The sequence below is a fragment of the Saccopteryx leptura genome, chromosome 2 (genome assembly GCF_036850995.1).
Source record: "Saccopteryx leptura isolate mSacLep1 chromosome 2, mSacLep1_pri_phased_curated, whole genome shotgun sequence".
NCBI classification, from domain to species: Eukaryota; Metazoa; Chordata; class Mammalia; order Chiroptera; family Emballonuridae; genus Saccopteryx; species Saccopteryx leptura.
Window position 1 is genome coordinate 97651924 of NC_089504.1, and position 14445 is coordinate 97666368.

Below are 14445 nucleotides of genomic sequence, written 5' to 3' on the forward strand. Positions count from 1 at the left end.
GTCCATCAACAGTAGAATGGATCACTATAAAGCAATGCAGATATGGATATGCATACAATAACATGAGTGACTCTCATGTCATATAGAGCCAAAAAAGAACATGAGATCTATATACATGATTCCATAAATAAAATTCAAAACAGAATACACTGGACCATCGGGATACAAGTCAACATAATTGTTAACTCTGGGGAGAAAGAAAAGAGGAATAACTGGACAGGAAACCAACAGGGATTCTGGTTGGCTGCCAATGTTCTGTATCAGGACCTAACTGGCAATTCTAGAAGTGAGTGCTTTGTGACAAATCACTGGGCTGTGCATTTTTTCTGTGTACTTTTCTGTGTATGCTATATTTCACAATACAAATGGTTAATGAAAAACAAGACATTAGAAAATAAAACAAAATATTAAATACTAGTAATATCTAGTGTTTTGAGCATGGTGAAAACAAGTGCCTTCAATTTTTTCAAGAAGGAACACAAATTGGAAAAACCATTTTGGGAGAATAACATGACACAATCTATCAAAAATCTAGAAATTTTATTTCTAAGAATCTATCTTAGCACAAGTGTCCATCAGCAGACAAGTGGATTAAAAAGCTGTGGTACATATAAACAATGGAATACTACACAGCCATGAAAAAGAAGGAAATCTTACTTTTTTTTAACTGCATGGATGGACCTGGAGACTATTATGCTGAGTGAAATAAGCCAGACAGAGAAAGACAAATATATGATCTCACTTATATGTGGAATCTAACGAATAAAGTGAACTGAGGAACAGAATAGAGGCAGAGGCAGTGTCACAGGGACCAGAGGGACAGCAGTCAGAGGAAAGGGGGATGAGGGGACAGGATCAGAGAAGGTGAAGGAATTAGTAAAACTATATATACATAGTTATATAGTTATAGATACAGATAATAGGACAGCAAATCCCAGAGGGAAGGGGGGAGGTAGGGTGAGGAGGGCAAAGGGGGTGTAAATAGGGACACGGGGGGGGGGTGAGGAGTGAGGGTGTTATATTCAGTGGGACATTTGAACCTACACTAACACAATAAATTAAAATTAATAAAAATTTTGGCCCTGGCCAGTTGGCTCAGCGGTAGAGCGTAGGCCTGGCATGCGGGGGACCCGGGTTCGATTCCCAGCCAGGGCACACAGGAGAAGCGCCCATCTGCTTCTCCACCCCTCCCCCTCTCCTTCCTCTCTGTCTCTCTCTTCCCCTCCCGCAGCCGAGGCTCCATTGGAGCAAAGATGGCCCGGGCGCTGGGGATGGCTCCTTGGCCTCTGCCCCAGGCGCTAGAGTGGCTCTGGTCGCAACAGAGTGACGCCCCGGAGGGGCAGAGCATCGCCCCCTGGTGGGCGGAGCGTCGCCCCTGGTGGGCGTGCCGGGTGGATCCCGGTCGGGTGCATGCGGGAGTCTGTCTGACTGTCTCTTCCCATTTCCAGCTTCAGAAAAATACAAAAAAATAAATAAAAAAATAAAAATAATAAAAATTTAAAGATTTTTTAATTCTAAAAAAAAGAATCTATCCTACACATATGCTTATGTACACAGGGGTTAAAGTACAAAAATGTGAATGTCAAAAATTTCTTTAACAGTAACAAATTAAAACAACATCCAAATAAATGACAATGATATGACCATCCTAAGAGAAAAATATAAATGCACAAATAGAGAAAAAAGCACAACATACGTTAAGCAGGATAAATAAAAAGCATACTACCCCTAATCACAATGCACTAAAATGTCAAATAACAAGAGAAAGAGAAGACCTTAATGACAGCAACAGAGAAAAAATTAACCTCCCGAGAAAGGACAGCCAGACCGACATAAGTTATCTCAGAAGCAACACCCACTCAGATATTACATAAAATGGTTATTGCTAGTAGAAAAACAATCAAGTCTTTGTACCTAAAAAAAAAAACTACCCTTTGAATTTGTGGACAAATTATAAATATAACCAGATAAAGAATTTATCAAAAAACTTTCACTGATATAACTTAAAGGATATATATACTTCAAGAATAGGAGGTTGGATCAGTAGCTTGAGCATTGTCTTGGCTTGCAGAGGTCACAGGTCACATATGAGAAGCAAACAATGAGTGCACAACTAAAAATGGAACAACTGAGTGGAACAAGTTGATGCTTCTCTCTCTCTTTCCCTTCACCTCTCTCTCCTTTCAAATCAATGGGAAAACTACAAGGAAAAGAACTAGAAACAATTGTAGGCCAATAAGTCAGGCTACTTAGATGAAATGGACAAATTCCTGAAAGAACACTAATTACCAAAACTGACTCAAGAATAAATAGATAATATTTTTAGACCTATGATAACTAAAGAGACTGAGTTGGGCACCAAAACACTACCTGCAAAGAAAAGCCCACACTCCGATGGCTTCACTAGTGAATTCTATCAAATATTTAGAGAAAAATTAATATCACTCCTTCTTAAACCCTTCCAAAAATAGACTGGATCAGTTCCCAACTCATTTGATAAGGCCAGTATTACTTGATGCTAAAAACAAAAAGAAAAAGACATAATAAATAATGAAAACTATATCAGTGTCTTTTATGAATATAGACACAAAAAGTCCTCAATGAAATAATAGCAAATTTGCATCCAACAACATATAAGAAGGATTAGATGCAGGACCAAGTGGGATTTATCCCAGAATACAAGGTTGGCTGTAATATTCAAGCCTAAATTTAAGACTATATATCTATAGAATAAAAAAACAAAAACACATGATAATCTCAATTGGTGCTTTTGAAAGACAAAATTCAATATTCTTTCATGATCAACAATGTCAACAAATTAGGAAAAGACCTTCTTCAATCTGATAAAGGATATCTTAAAAACCCAGAGCTAACACCATACATAATGATGAAAGACTGAACCCTGTCACAATAATACAAGGAACAAATCAGGAATGTCTGTTCTTGCCAATTTTTTTTTTTTAATTTTCATCCATTGATTTCAGTGAAAGAGGAAGGGAGAGAGAGAAAGGGAGAGAGACAAGAACATCAACTTCTCCCTGTGTCTGCTCTGACCAGGGATTGAACCAGCTACCTCTGTACTTCCAGATGATGCTCCAACCAACCGAGCTTTCTGGCCAGAGCTGTCTTGCCAATTCTATTCAACACTGTACTACAGGCTCTAGCTAGGGCACTTATGCAAGGAAAAGAGATAAAAGGCATGCAAACTGGAAAGGAAGAAATAAATCTCTATGAACAGATTATCTCACATGGAAAGAATCCCAAGGAGTTCACTAAAAAACTATTAGAATTATAGTAATAAATTCAGCAAGGTTGCAAGTCACAAAATCAATATACAAATAATAAACTGTATTTCTTCTATACACTTGCAGTGATCAATCTGAAAACAGAATTTAGAAAACTCCATTTATAACAGCATCAAAAGACCAAAACATTCAGGAATAAGTTTAAATACAAAAAGTATGCACTGAAAATTGTAAAAGACTGTTGAAAGAAAAAGATCTAAATAAAAGGAAAAGCATCTCATGTTAAGAAATCAGAAAACTTACTATTATAAAGATGGCCATATCACCCAAAGAAATTCACAGATTCACCTCAATCCCTATCAATCTCAGCTGGCTTCTTTGTAGAAATTGGCAAGCTGATTCTAAAATTCATACATATAGTTATAAGGGACTCCAGATAGCCTAAACAACCTTGAAAAAGAAGAACCAAGTTGGAAAACTTACACTTTCCAATTTCAAAACTTACTAAAAAAGCAGGAGTAAATCAAGACAAGGTATGGGCATAAGTACAGACACAGATCAGTGCAACACAGGGGTGCCAAGACCACTCACTGGGGAAAAAACACCGTATCTCCCCATGTATAAGACACTCCCACATACAAGATGCACCTTAATTTGGGGGCCCGAATTTTGAAAATATATTACATAAAGTTATTGAACTCAAGTTTTATTCATCATAAAATTCATACAACTCCTCATCACTGTCAAAACTCCTATCCATTAGCTTGTCCTCATCTGTGACTGATGACAATTAACTGTCTTCATATACTGCCTCGTCCTCAGTTCCATCTATGGCACTTGAAATGCACAACCACTGTATAAGATGCACCCAATTTTTAGACTCCAAATTTTTCGAAAAAGGGTGCGTCTTATACATGGGGAATGTTGTAATCCAGGGGTCTCAAACTCAACTCAGCATGTGGGCCGCAGAGCAAGATCACAGCCGTTCAGCGGGCCGCACTAGGTCTACAAAAGGCAACTGTTACGCAACACTTTTCTCACTGCAGTTGAAAACAAAAAAAAAATCAGTACAACAAGCACAATCGTACATGCAGTTTACTCAGTGTCACAAAACGACCAGAAACTGTAGTTCGCATCACAACTGCTGTTAACTAAGCTAATATCTAGCTAGGATGCTAGAGAAATGAAAAATACAAGTAGGCCCCTAGGCTTACTTAATTTTATCCAAAATATTTTGAACTTCGTGGATTAGTCTGTGGGCCGCACAAAATTGTTCGGTGGGCCGCATGTGGCCCGCGGGCTGCGAGTTTGAGACCCCTGTTGTAATCTCTTCAACAAATGATGCAGGGACAACGGTATATCCACATGCAAAGAATAATGTTGAATCTTTACCTAAAATCATATACAAAAATTAACTCAAAATGATTTAAAGCCTGACCAGTGGTGGCACAGTGGACAGAGATCGTCAACCTGGGACACTGAGGTCCCAGGTTCAAAACCCCAAGGTCACCGGCTTGAGCACAGGCTCACCAGCTTGAGCACAGATGCCAGCTTGTACGTGGGATCATCGACATGATCTCATGGTCACTTGCTTGAAACCCAAGATTGTGGACTTGAGCATGGGCTCACTGGCTTGGCTGGAGCCCCCTAGTCAAGGTGCATAGGAGAAGCAATCAGTGAACCACTAAGTGACACAACTAGAAGTTGAAGCTTCTTATCTCTCTTCCCTTCCTGTCTCTCTCACTAAAAATAAAGAAAAAAGAAAAGGATTAAAGAATTAAATGTAAGAACTAAAAATATAAAACTGTTAGTTAGAACAGGGAAAAAATCATGACCATGAATTTAGCAATGGCTTCTTAGGTATGACAACCAAAAGTATGAACAACTAAAAGATAAAAATAAATAAACTGGACCTCATCAAAATTAAAAACATTTTTGTATCAAAGAACATTATTAAAGAAGTGAAAATATAAGTGACAGGCTGGAAAAAAATATGTACAAATCATGTATCTGATAAGGACCTAGTATCTACAAAATACAGGATTCTTACAATTCAACAGCAAGACAACACAATTCAAAAGTAGGCCCTTATGACACAGCAATTCCTCTTCTAGAGATTTACCCAAACAAACCCAAAGCTTAATTAGAAAGAATACATGCGCCCCTACGTTGACTGCAGCGTCATTTACAATAGCCAAGATTTGGAAACTACCCAAGTCCCCATAAATAGATAAGTAGACATAAAAGTTGTGGTACATTTATACACCTACTCAGCTAAAAAAAGAAGACCTTACCCTTTGCAACAGCATGGAGGGACCTGGAGAGCAGTATGCTAAGTAAAATAAGCCAGAGAAAGACAAGTACCATATGATTTCACTTATGTGTGGAATCTTATGAACAAAATAAACTAGCAAATGGAACAGAAACAGACTCATAAAAACAGAGAACAGACTGACAGCTGTCAGAGAGGAAGTGGGTTTGGAAGCCGGCTGAAAAAGGTGAAGGAATTAAGCAAAGGAAAAAGTCTGATAAAGGGAGAAGGGTGTGGGGAGGTAGAAGAGGGTATGGGGGGACAAATGGTGATGGAAGGAGATGACTTGGGGTGGTAGACACACGGTGCAGTGTACAGATGATGTATAATGGATTGATGCACCCCAAAATCCATATAAATTTATTGACCAATGTCCTCCAATAAATTTAATTTTAAGAAAGCAGGCAATGGATCTGAAAAGATTTCTCAAAAGGATATACACAAATCGGCAGCAAGCACAGGAAAAAATGCTCTAAGTCAGGGAAAAGTAAATCAAAACCACAATGAGCTGCCACTTCACAATAAGGGTAGCTAAAATCAGAAGGACAGAGAATAAGTACTGCCAAAGATACGGGAAAATGGGAACTACCCTCCAGTGCTCGTGGAAAGTACAGTACCATTTGACCTAGCAATTCCACTCCTATGAATATGCCCAAGGAAAGTAAAAACATGTCCACACAAAAACTTGTACACAAATATTTACAGCATTATTCACAGTAGCGAAAAAGTGGAAACAACTCAATGGCCACCAACTCATGAACGAATAACAACATTTATATTTTGTATATCTATACAATGGAATATTATTCAGCCATAAAGTACTGATATATGCTACAATGCAGGTTAAGCTCGAAAACATTATGCTAAGTGAAAGACACTAGTCACAAAGGACCACAAATTGAACGATACCATCTACCTGCAGTTATCTAGAATAGGCAGGCAGACAGAAGGCAGATTAGTGGTTACTCAGGGCTGGGGGTGGGGAGTGGGAAGGAGAGAGGTGACAGCTAAACGGGAGAGTTCTCTTGGAGTTGATGAAAATGTTCTAAAATTGACTATGGTGATGGTTGCACAGATCTGTGAATCTAGTAAAAACCACTGAATTGTACACTTAAGCAGGTAAATTGTATGGTATGTAAATTATACCTCAATAAAGCTGTTAGAGGAAAAAAGGAAAAAGGAAAGATCTGAGATGCAAGAATGTTGGATAAAGACAACCAAACATGATAGATCTACACAAGCATCTGTATAAAATGATACTGTAAATTGTGACTTTAAAAAAGAGGTAACATAGATTCGCAGACAGTAACTGCACACATGGTGGGGAAGAGAATGGGTTATTAATTAACTTTAGATTTTAAATATGCATTGTCAAATTGGACATGTAACCATTAAAATAATAAAAACAATGTGTAACTCCCAAACTAATAAAGAAAAAAGTGACTATAAAAACTAACAAGCAGAAGTGAACAGAGGTCAGCAAACTCTGGGCTGGGGCCAAACCCAGCCGCCACCTGTTTTGTAAACATAGTCTCACTGGAACACAGCTATGCTCAGTGACGTCTGTGCACGGCTGTTCCGAGCTACCGCGTCAGAGCAGGGGACCTGCAACAGGGAGCAGTGGGCCTGCAAGGGCTAAAGCACTGTTACAGGAAAAGCCTACTGCCTGCTACAGAAGACCACACAACAGACAGCAGGAGTCACTTGGGCCGCAGGGTCCTGGGCTGGAAAATAAAGAATATCCCCTCCTCTCTTGATTCATCAAAGGTACATTAGACAAACAGCCTTTGAGAAAGAACTTGAACAGTTTGTGGCCAAGGAATGGAGTGAGGGAGTGAGAGAGTGTGTATGAAGTTCTGAAAAGACATCTGACATACTGTTAGCCATGCGTTCTATTGCTTGGGCAAGAACATGGCCATATTTTAGACAATATACTCATGGCTTGAACCTTTTCAGTATATTGTCTGCTTAGAGATAACTGTAGGCTCACAGGGACTCTTAGAAATCAAGCAGAGATCCTGAATGCCCTTTACTCAGCCCTCCGCAAGGGGACGTCTTGCAGAACTATGACACAGTATCACAGCCACGAATGTGCCACTGATACACTCCAGGGTTTTATTCCAATCTCCAATGTTTTACAAGTGCCCCTGTGTGTGTGAGTGTGTGTGTACTCTATCAGACGTGCAGCCACACCAGTCAGGTACAGAGCAGTCCCATCACTGCGAGGATCCTCACATCGACCTTTTATCATCACACCCACCTTCCTTCTACCTCCTCTGCAACCCACAGCAACATCTGTAATTTCAGAAGTGTCATCTAAGCAGAACCAGTGTGTGCCCTCTGTGACTTGTGCCTCCAGAGTCCGTCCCTTCCACTGCTCAGCAGTGCAGTGTGTGTTACCTGTGGTGGCCACCTGCCGACACCTGGTGTGTCCAGCTTTTAGCTGCTACACATGAGACTGACAAAGTTCTGGGTGAGCATGTCTTCCATGCTCTGTAAGAAGTGCCCAGAGGGGAACAGGCGACCGGCACGTTCAGTTCAGCGTGATGCCACCACACTGTCTCCTGGAGTGGCAGCTGCCCCTTTCCACCCCCCCGCAGTGCACGAGTCACCCAGTTTCTGTGCATCAGCATTCAGCGCTCTCCCAATGGACTATGTTAGCCCTTCTCAGTCGTGTAATGACCGCTTGACTCCATTACAATATTATTTTCCTTTAGAAAAGAGGAAACATAGATTCGTTTACATATGAGCTTAAAAAACTGAAATAATATTAAAGAGTAATCCACACTTATTTAGTAGGAATTTTGAAAAATATAGAAATGTATATAAAAGAAAGATGTCCTACGTTTCCTCTCTTGAAAAAAGAAGCAATGCTGTTATTGAATTCCAAAATCAATGTACCCAAGTTCCAGGCAACACTGGGCAGGCTCTGTCCCTCATTCTGATGTGGAGACCCTGTGGTGGGTCTCTCTGCACCTTGCAGAGGGCTCTGTCTCCAGGAGGGACCCCTCAGCCCGGGACAACACTGAGGGTCCTTTTCCCAGTGGGAACCACAGACACACTGTCAGACCCAGGGCAGCTGCCCAGGTGCACAGGGAAGGAGGCCCCTCATTTGTTCTTGCCTTCTGTCACCTCACTCCCACGAGACAAGGGTTCCTTAACTAAGCAGCACCTAGAAACACCATTGGCAGCCCAGTGAATCCCTCTCAGAATAACATTTTTAAATGCAGAAAATAAAAAGCAGAAGGTGCCTGTATCAGACACCACACTTTTCTAAAGCAAATGTGTTCCACAGAACTACACAACCAAACCCCAGAAGTGATGACCACACAGCTCTCGTGAGACCTGTGACCACAGTGTGAAGTGGCAGGTCTGATGTCTCACGCGCAGGCGGACAGTGCTTGCTGCCACGCTCACCGTGGGTGGAAATGCTCCACTGCAGTTAGCGCTCAGTAAAAGATATAATTTTTTTTTCTCTCCAATTCCATGGAGCCTCTGAATTCCCTGATTTGACAGAACCAGAAAGAACAGGACCAGGCCTCTTCCCTAAGAGTCTCTGAGGCTGAACTTTGGCCCGAGTTCTGGGGAAAGGAAGCCCCCCGATGAGCCACAGGGGAGGGGTCCACGCCTCAGTGAGGGCCACCAGAGGTATGGCTGCTGCTCAGAGGAAGCACAAAGGAGTGGCCACAGGCCCTGGACCCCAGTGTGGGGGTGCAGAGAGGCCTGGGCCCAGTGGTCCTCCCCCAGACCCTCAGTCTGGGGAACCTGAACCACTTGTTTCTAATCCTGTTTTTCTACTGTAAGCACCAGGGGCAGGCACTGGGAAACATTTCTTGGGGAGCCCACAGCAGTGCAGACAGCCCGAGGAGCACACTGTGTCTCTGGAGAGGTCTGCCCACCTTTGTCAGCGCGAAAGCCACCGTCCCATCATCCTCCGTGGAGAGATCGAGCAGCTTCTGGTAAAAGGCTTCGTCATAAGGCCCATCTATTTGCAGTGCTTTTCTGGAGGAGGACACAAGAAAGATAACAAAGCTGACAGGGAACTGCTTCTGAAACTGCTAACAACTGCACAGCTCACACTGGTTTCAAACCACATTGGAGGGACCTCCTCTCAGCAGGGCCACAACTTGGGTCGGTCCTGAAGCACCCGAGCTTTAAAGAGAACTTGCAAGACCAGAACCCGGGAGCTGAGGCTGAACGTGTTTTGTTTACAACAAATGGCATCTGGGTCAGAGACCCTAGTGAAGGGACAGTGCGAAGGGGTCCCGGACCTGCCACACACCACAGGTGCGGACCCACATCAGGAGGGCAGGGGACCAACTCAGTTGCACAGGAAAGCCAGAGACACCGCGCCTGCACAGACAGAAGCTGCCGGCTGTGGAGCAGCACTGCCCCCTGCAGGCCCCACCCGGCCTCGACACAGCTGCCTGACGTGGACTTGCAGTCACAGGATGTGCTTTCTCTTCCAGAAATGCACCAGTGACCACTGATGTGCAGGGACCCTGGTCCTTCACACAGCAGGGAAGCCCAGGTGGGCTGCACCTGCAGGGAAGGGGGGAGGGTGCGGGAGGGCCCTCCTCCTGGGAGGCCTGTCCGTCCTCCCCCTGGAGCAGCCCTGCCCCTCAGCCTAACCTCACCATCATGGCTGCTCGCTCGAGGGGCCCCACGTGGGCCCAGCAGAGACAGGGCGGCACATGCCCAAGACACACCTCTGCTCGGGAAACTCCTCCAGGTACCGCTCGACCCGTCGGTACAGTGGGTAGAGGCCTTCGATGTCCAGCAGGTCCAACATCTGCACCTGAAGGGTTTTGTACAGAAGACAGCCCTTCGGTAACCCTGCGCGCTCCAGGCTGCTCTTTCCTACCGAGAACATCAGGGAAACGAGATTTACTGCCACGGCTGGGGAGGCAGCGGGCACGGCGGCACCCTCCCTCTCGGAGCCGCTGGGGACCAGGCACAGAAAGGGCAGGTGCCTTCACCGTCTTGGCGCTTCTGCCCTTCCAGCACCTGACAATTCCGTCACACCAGACAGAGCTAAGCTTGGAGAGATGACCCGTGGTTTGGATAAGACAAGGCACAAAATTTTAATCGACTGTGGTAATGTCTCCAATCTGTGAGAACATGTCTGTGGAGCCCAGGTTCACAGCCCACTCACAGAGGCAGGGCTGTACCTTCTTTTGTCACCCCCTACAGCTGTCATCAGAGGGCTCTGACAGACCACAGGGCTCTCAGCATGACAGCTGGAGAGTCTGGCTTCCTAGTTGGCCCCCAAACTCAGTTCCTGGCTGTGGCCCCTCACACCACAACTCGAGCATGTTGTGGACCTGCTAGCAGGTGACAAAGGGGCAATGCGTAGCCCATGTACTCTAGTTTGGACAAAACCCAAACTAGCCACTTGGAAGCCCAGATGCCACCAGTCACAGCTGGCTACTGGGGAGTCTGTACAGAACAGGTCCTCCAGTAGGAGGCATCCAGAACCCCAATCCTGTATGCCTATGTTCACACCTATCTGCAAACTGCTGCCTGCTGGGGCCATCCCCACCCTGACGGGCCTGCAGTGTAGAACTCCGGTCCTGTGCCTCACTCTATCTGCCATATGTAAGAAACAGGCCAAGGAGTCCTGCTGGAGAGCTCAGTTGATTAGAGCATCATCCTGAAGCACAGAGGTTGCCAATTCGATTCCTGGCCAGGGCATATGCAGGAACAGGTCAATGTTCCTATCTCTCTCTCTCTCTCATCAATAAAATAGAGGAAGGGAGGGAGGGAGGGAGGGAGGAAGAGAAAGGGAAGGAAAGGGAAAATAAGGGAAGGGGAGGGAAGGGGAGGGGAGGGGAGGGAAAAGGAAGAGGAAGGGGAAAGGAAGGGGAAGGGAAAAGGAAGGGGAAAGGAAGGGGAAGGAAAGGGAAAGGGAAAGAAGCCACAGAAACCTACCCCCAAGTTTGCAAAGAGGACAAGCCAGGATGATGTGGAGAAATTTCTCAGCAAACCAGAGGACACAGACACGTGGGGTGATGTTTCAGGGAAACCCCACAGCACAGAATGGTGCTGCAATTTACAAACCCAGGTCAAAGATAAGAGAGGCTCCCCACCTAGGGCTGGGAGAATGGCTTTGGGGAACCCTGTGGGAGCCCAGGTGGCTCCTGCAGAAGCTCCATAAGGCCAGGCAGGACTCCAGCAAGCTGTGCCCTAGGCTCTGCCCGCCCACCCTCCCAGCCTACCTTGGTGACGCAGACTCTTGCTGAAAGGGCTGGCTTCACAGACTCGTGGGCCCTGAGACCCTGGCCCTAGCCTCAGGGCACCAGCCTGGCCCTTGTCCGAGCCACTGAGTAGCACCCTCGTGATGACGCGCACCAACTCCCGGATGATGGCCCTTGTGCAGTGGGGCCCACTGGCCAGGCCGTTGGATGGGAAGAAGAATGGTTTTAGATGGTACGCGAGCTCACTCCAGTCGGCCACGGGGCTGCGGGCGTCCTTGCAGCCATAAATCAGCTCCCCATTCTTCAGGAAGGAAAAGAACAGGGCGCTGTTTCCAACAGCCAGCTAGGAAAGCACTGTGGTCCCCAGCCTCTGGACAGGCAAAGGGACCTAACATCTACATGTTCCCCCTACCCCATCCCTGCACACTGCGACCCTATGGGGAAGCCCAATGGGCCCTGTCATTGGCTGAGAGGCAAATCCCACTGGAAGACATAAAAGAAGCAAAGTTCTAAAAACATGAAGACAAGAGTCCTGATCTGAAATACCCTCGACCAGACATCGCAGCCCATCACTTCAGAGGCTGACACAGGCTCCTGAGAGGCACAGCGTCGGTCAGACCCTGAGCAGGGAAACTCCTGGGCCAGTGAAGACAACAGCAGAGGGCCAGTTTCCCGAGCACTGCTGTCCTGTGCAAGGCTGGGCCAGCTCCCGCTGGGTAGGTGAGGCCGCCAGCATCGCTTATGTGAAAACCTCTGTCTTTGAAGCCATCCTGCCTTCTAAAGCCAGGTCCAGCAAAGAAACTCCTGTGGCACCAGTGTCTCCAGCACTGCCAGCGAGGACACCCAGTGGGGCCAATCCCGTGACTCTTACCGAGGTCTGTGGTGTCCGGCGGGAAAGCCCCTAAGAGGACTCTGAGCAGCAGCCACCCCAGGGGAATGGTGAAACCCCTTGCCCCTAGTTCCCTCGTCTGTGAGATGGTGAGTCAGCAGCCTGCAGGATGGTCCCCCATGTCCCTATCCTTTGATCCTCATACCCTGCCGCCTGCTCCACACTGCGGAGGTTTGGACCGTTTAACGGCACCCCTCAGCAAGCTTAAGTTGTAAAAGAGGCCATGGCCTCCACCTTGGTGGCTCTTCTCAACTCACAGCAGCGTGCTGAGCAGCCCCACAGAGCCCCCTAGGCAGGCACAAAGGCCTCCTGCCCAAGCTGGGCCATGGGCGCCGTCTTGGGAACAGATATGGCCCTAGCCGAGTTTTCAGGTGTGACAGCTCAAAGACCTGAGCCAAAGTCAGCCACACTACTCCTCAATTCCTGGCCACAGAAACTGAGGTGACAAGTGGGTGTGATGCAGCAGTAGGCAGCATTCTTGAGGATGACGGTCTGCCCCTAGGTGGCCTATGGGAGTCAAGTCAACCAGCGAGAAGCACAGACAGGCCTCACTCCCTCAGCAAGGCCCTGAGGTTCAGCAGCACGCCACCTCTCTTGGAAGCCGCCCATCAGCACTGTCAGAGCTCATGGTATGGATGCCCAGGGTGATGGGGACACAATAAGGCCACCTCTGGCCACAGGACCAGAAAAACCAACAAAAGACACTGACCCTTGAAGGGCCTCAGAGTGGGAGGACGGTGTGCCGAGCAAAGGGAAGGCAGTGGTGCCCAGGGGAAAGCAGGCAGAGAGCACGTGCTGCGCTGAAACCAGGAACCACGGGCTGCAGCCAGGAGGTGGGGCCGGCACGCCGCCCGAGGTCCAGGGCAGAGTGGCAGCCTTGGCCCACCGTGACACTAGCCCCTCTGCACAGCCCACACATGGCTGAGTGACCCCTGGAAGAGGAATGCCTCTTCTCTTCAGTGACTGCAATCCGGACAGAGAAGAGTTTTACGTGCACAAATACAGCTGTTCAAGAACCTCCTGTGGCATCTGGGGGACAGCCATCAACGTGGGCTCCATGATTACCCCATGTGTCCCCCCGCAAGTTTCACAAGTGACCAGTATTGGGGTGGACAGGCCACAGCCATGGAGTCTATGAACTGCACACAGACAGACAGTGTGATGGTGGCTGTGCTCATGACACAGGACCGTCCTCCACAGCTGGCACGTGCTGCAGTGGAAGGCAGGAGCATGCGTGCTACTAGTGATAGCACTGTGAGCACGCGCTGCACAGCTCCAGGGCCTGTGTGCAAAAGCCACTCTGTTTCTCTTCTCTTACTCCATCTCTTTTGAAACTACTGATTTCAACAGAAGCAACAAGCAGCCAGTTCTCAGACCCAGACTCCAGGCCCAGGGCACAGCCGTCTACCTGTGGGCCGAGCCAGACCTACCACTCCGCTAAGTGGGCCTGGCAGGCCGGCCCAGGGTGGGTCAGAAAGGGGTTCCCTTGAGACAAAATGCCAGCCTTATGACAGGTTCCAAATAAATCCTCAGATGAAAGAAAATTTATCTTTCAAATATAAACATAAAATCCCTGAAGTCTTCATAAGAACTATAAATATAAATTGATTTGAACATGTCCTCCTTTTCTAGATGTAGGAAGGGGAGGCAGACGGAGCAAAGTCATGTCACTGCAACCAGACTTCTGAGTCGAATGGGGGAAATCAAGTCAAGAATAGGCCCCTCCCTGCCCCCGGCCAAGGACCATCCACACAGAGCAGGGTGCGGAGGATACACACTGTCCAGATCCAACAGCCCTGCTTC

At 46.7% G+C, this 14445-nt stretch overlaps 1 protein-coding gene across 1 annotated transcript in view; it reads right to left on the reverse strand.

Moving 5' to 3' along the window:
• The window catches only part of IPPK (inositol-pentakisphosphate 2-kinase), a 59213-nt gene that overhangs the window by 15411 nt on the left and 29357 nt on the right, over positions 1–14445 (reverse strand). The window contains exons 9-11 of the mRNA XM_066368373.1: positions 11775–12054; positions 10266–10416; positions 9456–9558 (exon numbers count right to left, since the gene is read on the reverse strand). Coding sequence (XP_066224470.1) covers positions 9456–9558; positions 10266–10416; positions 11775–12054 — 534 coding nt within the window. The remainder of the gene's footprint in view (positions 1–9455; positions 9559–10265; positions 10417–11774; positions 12055–14445) is intronic.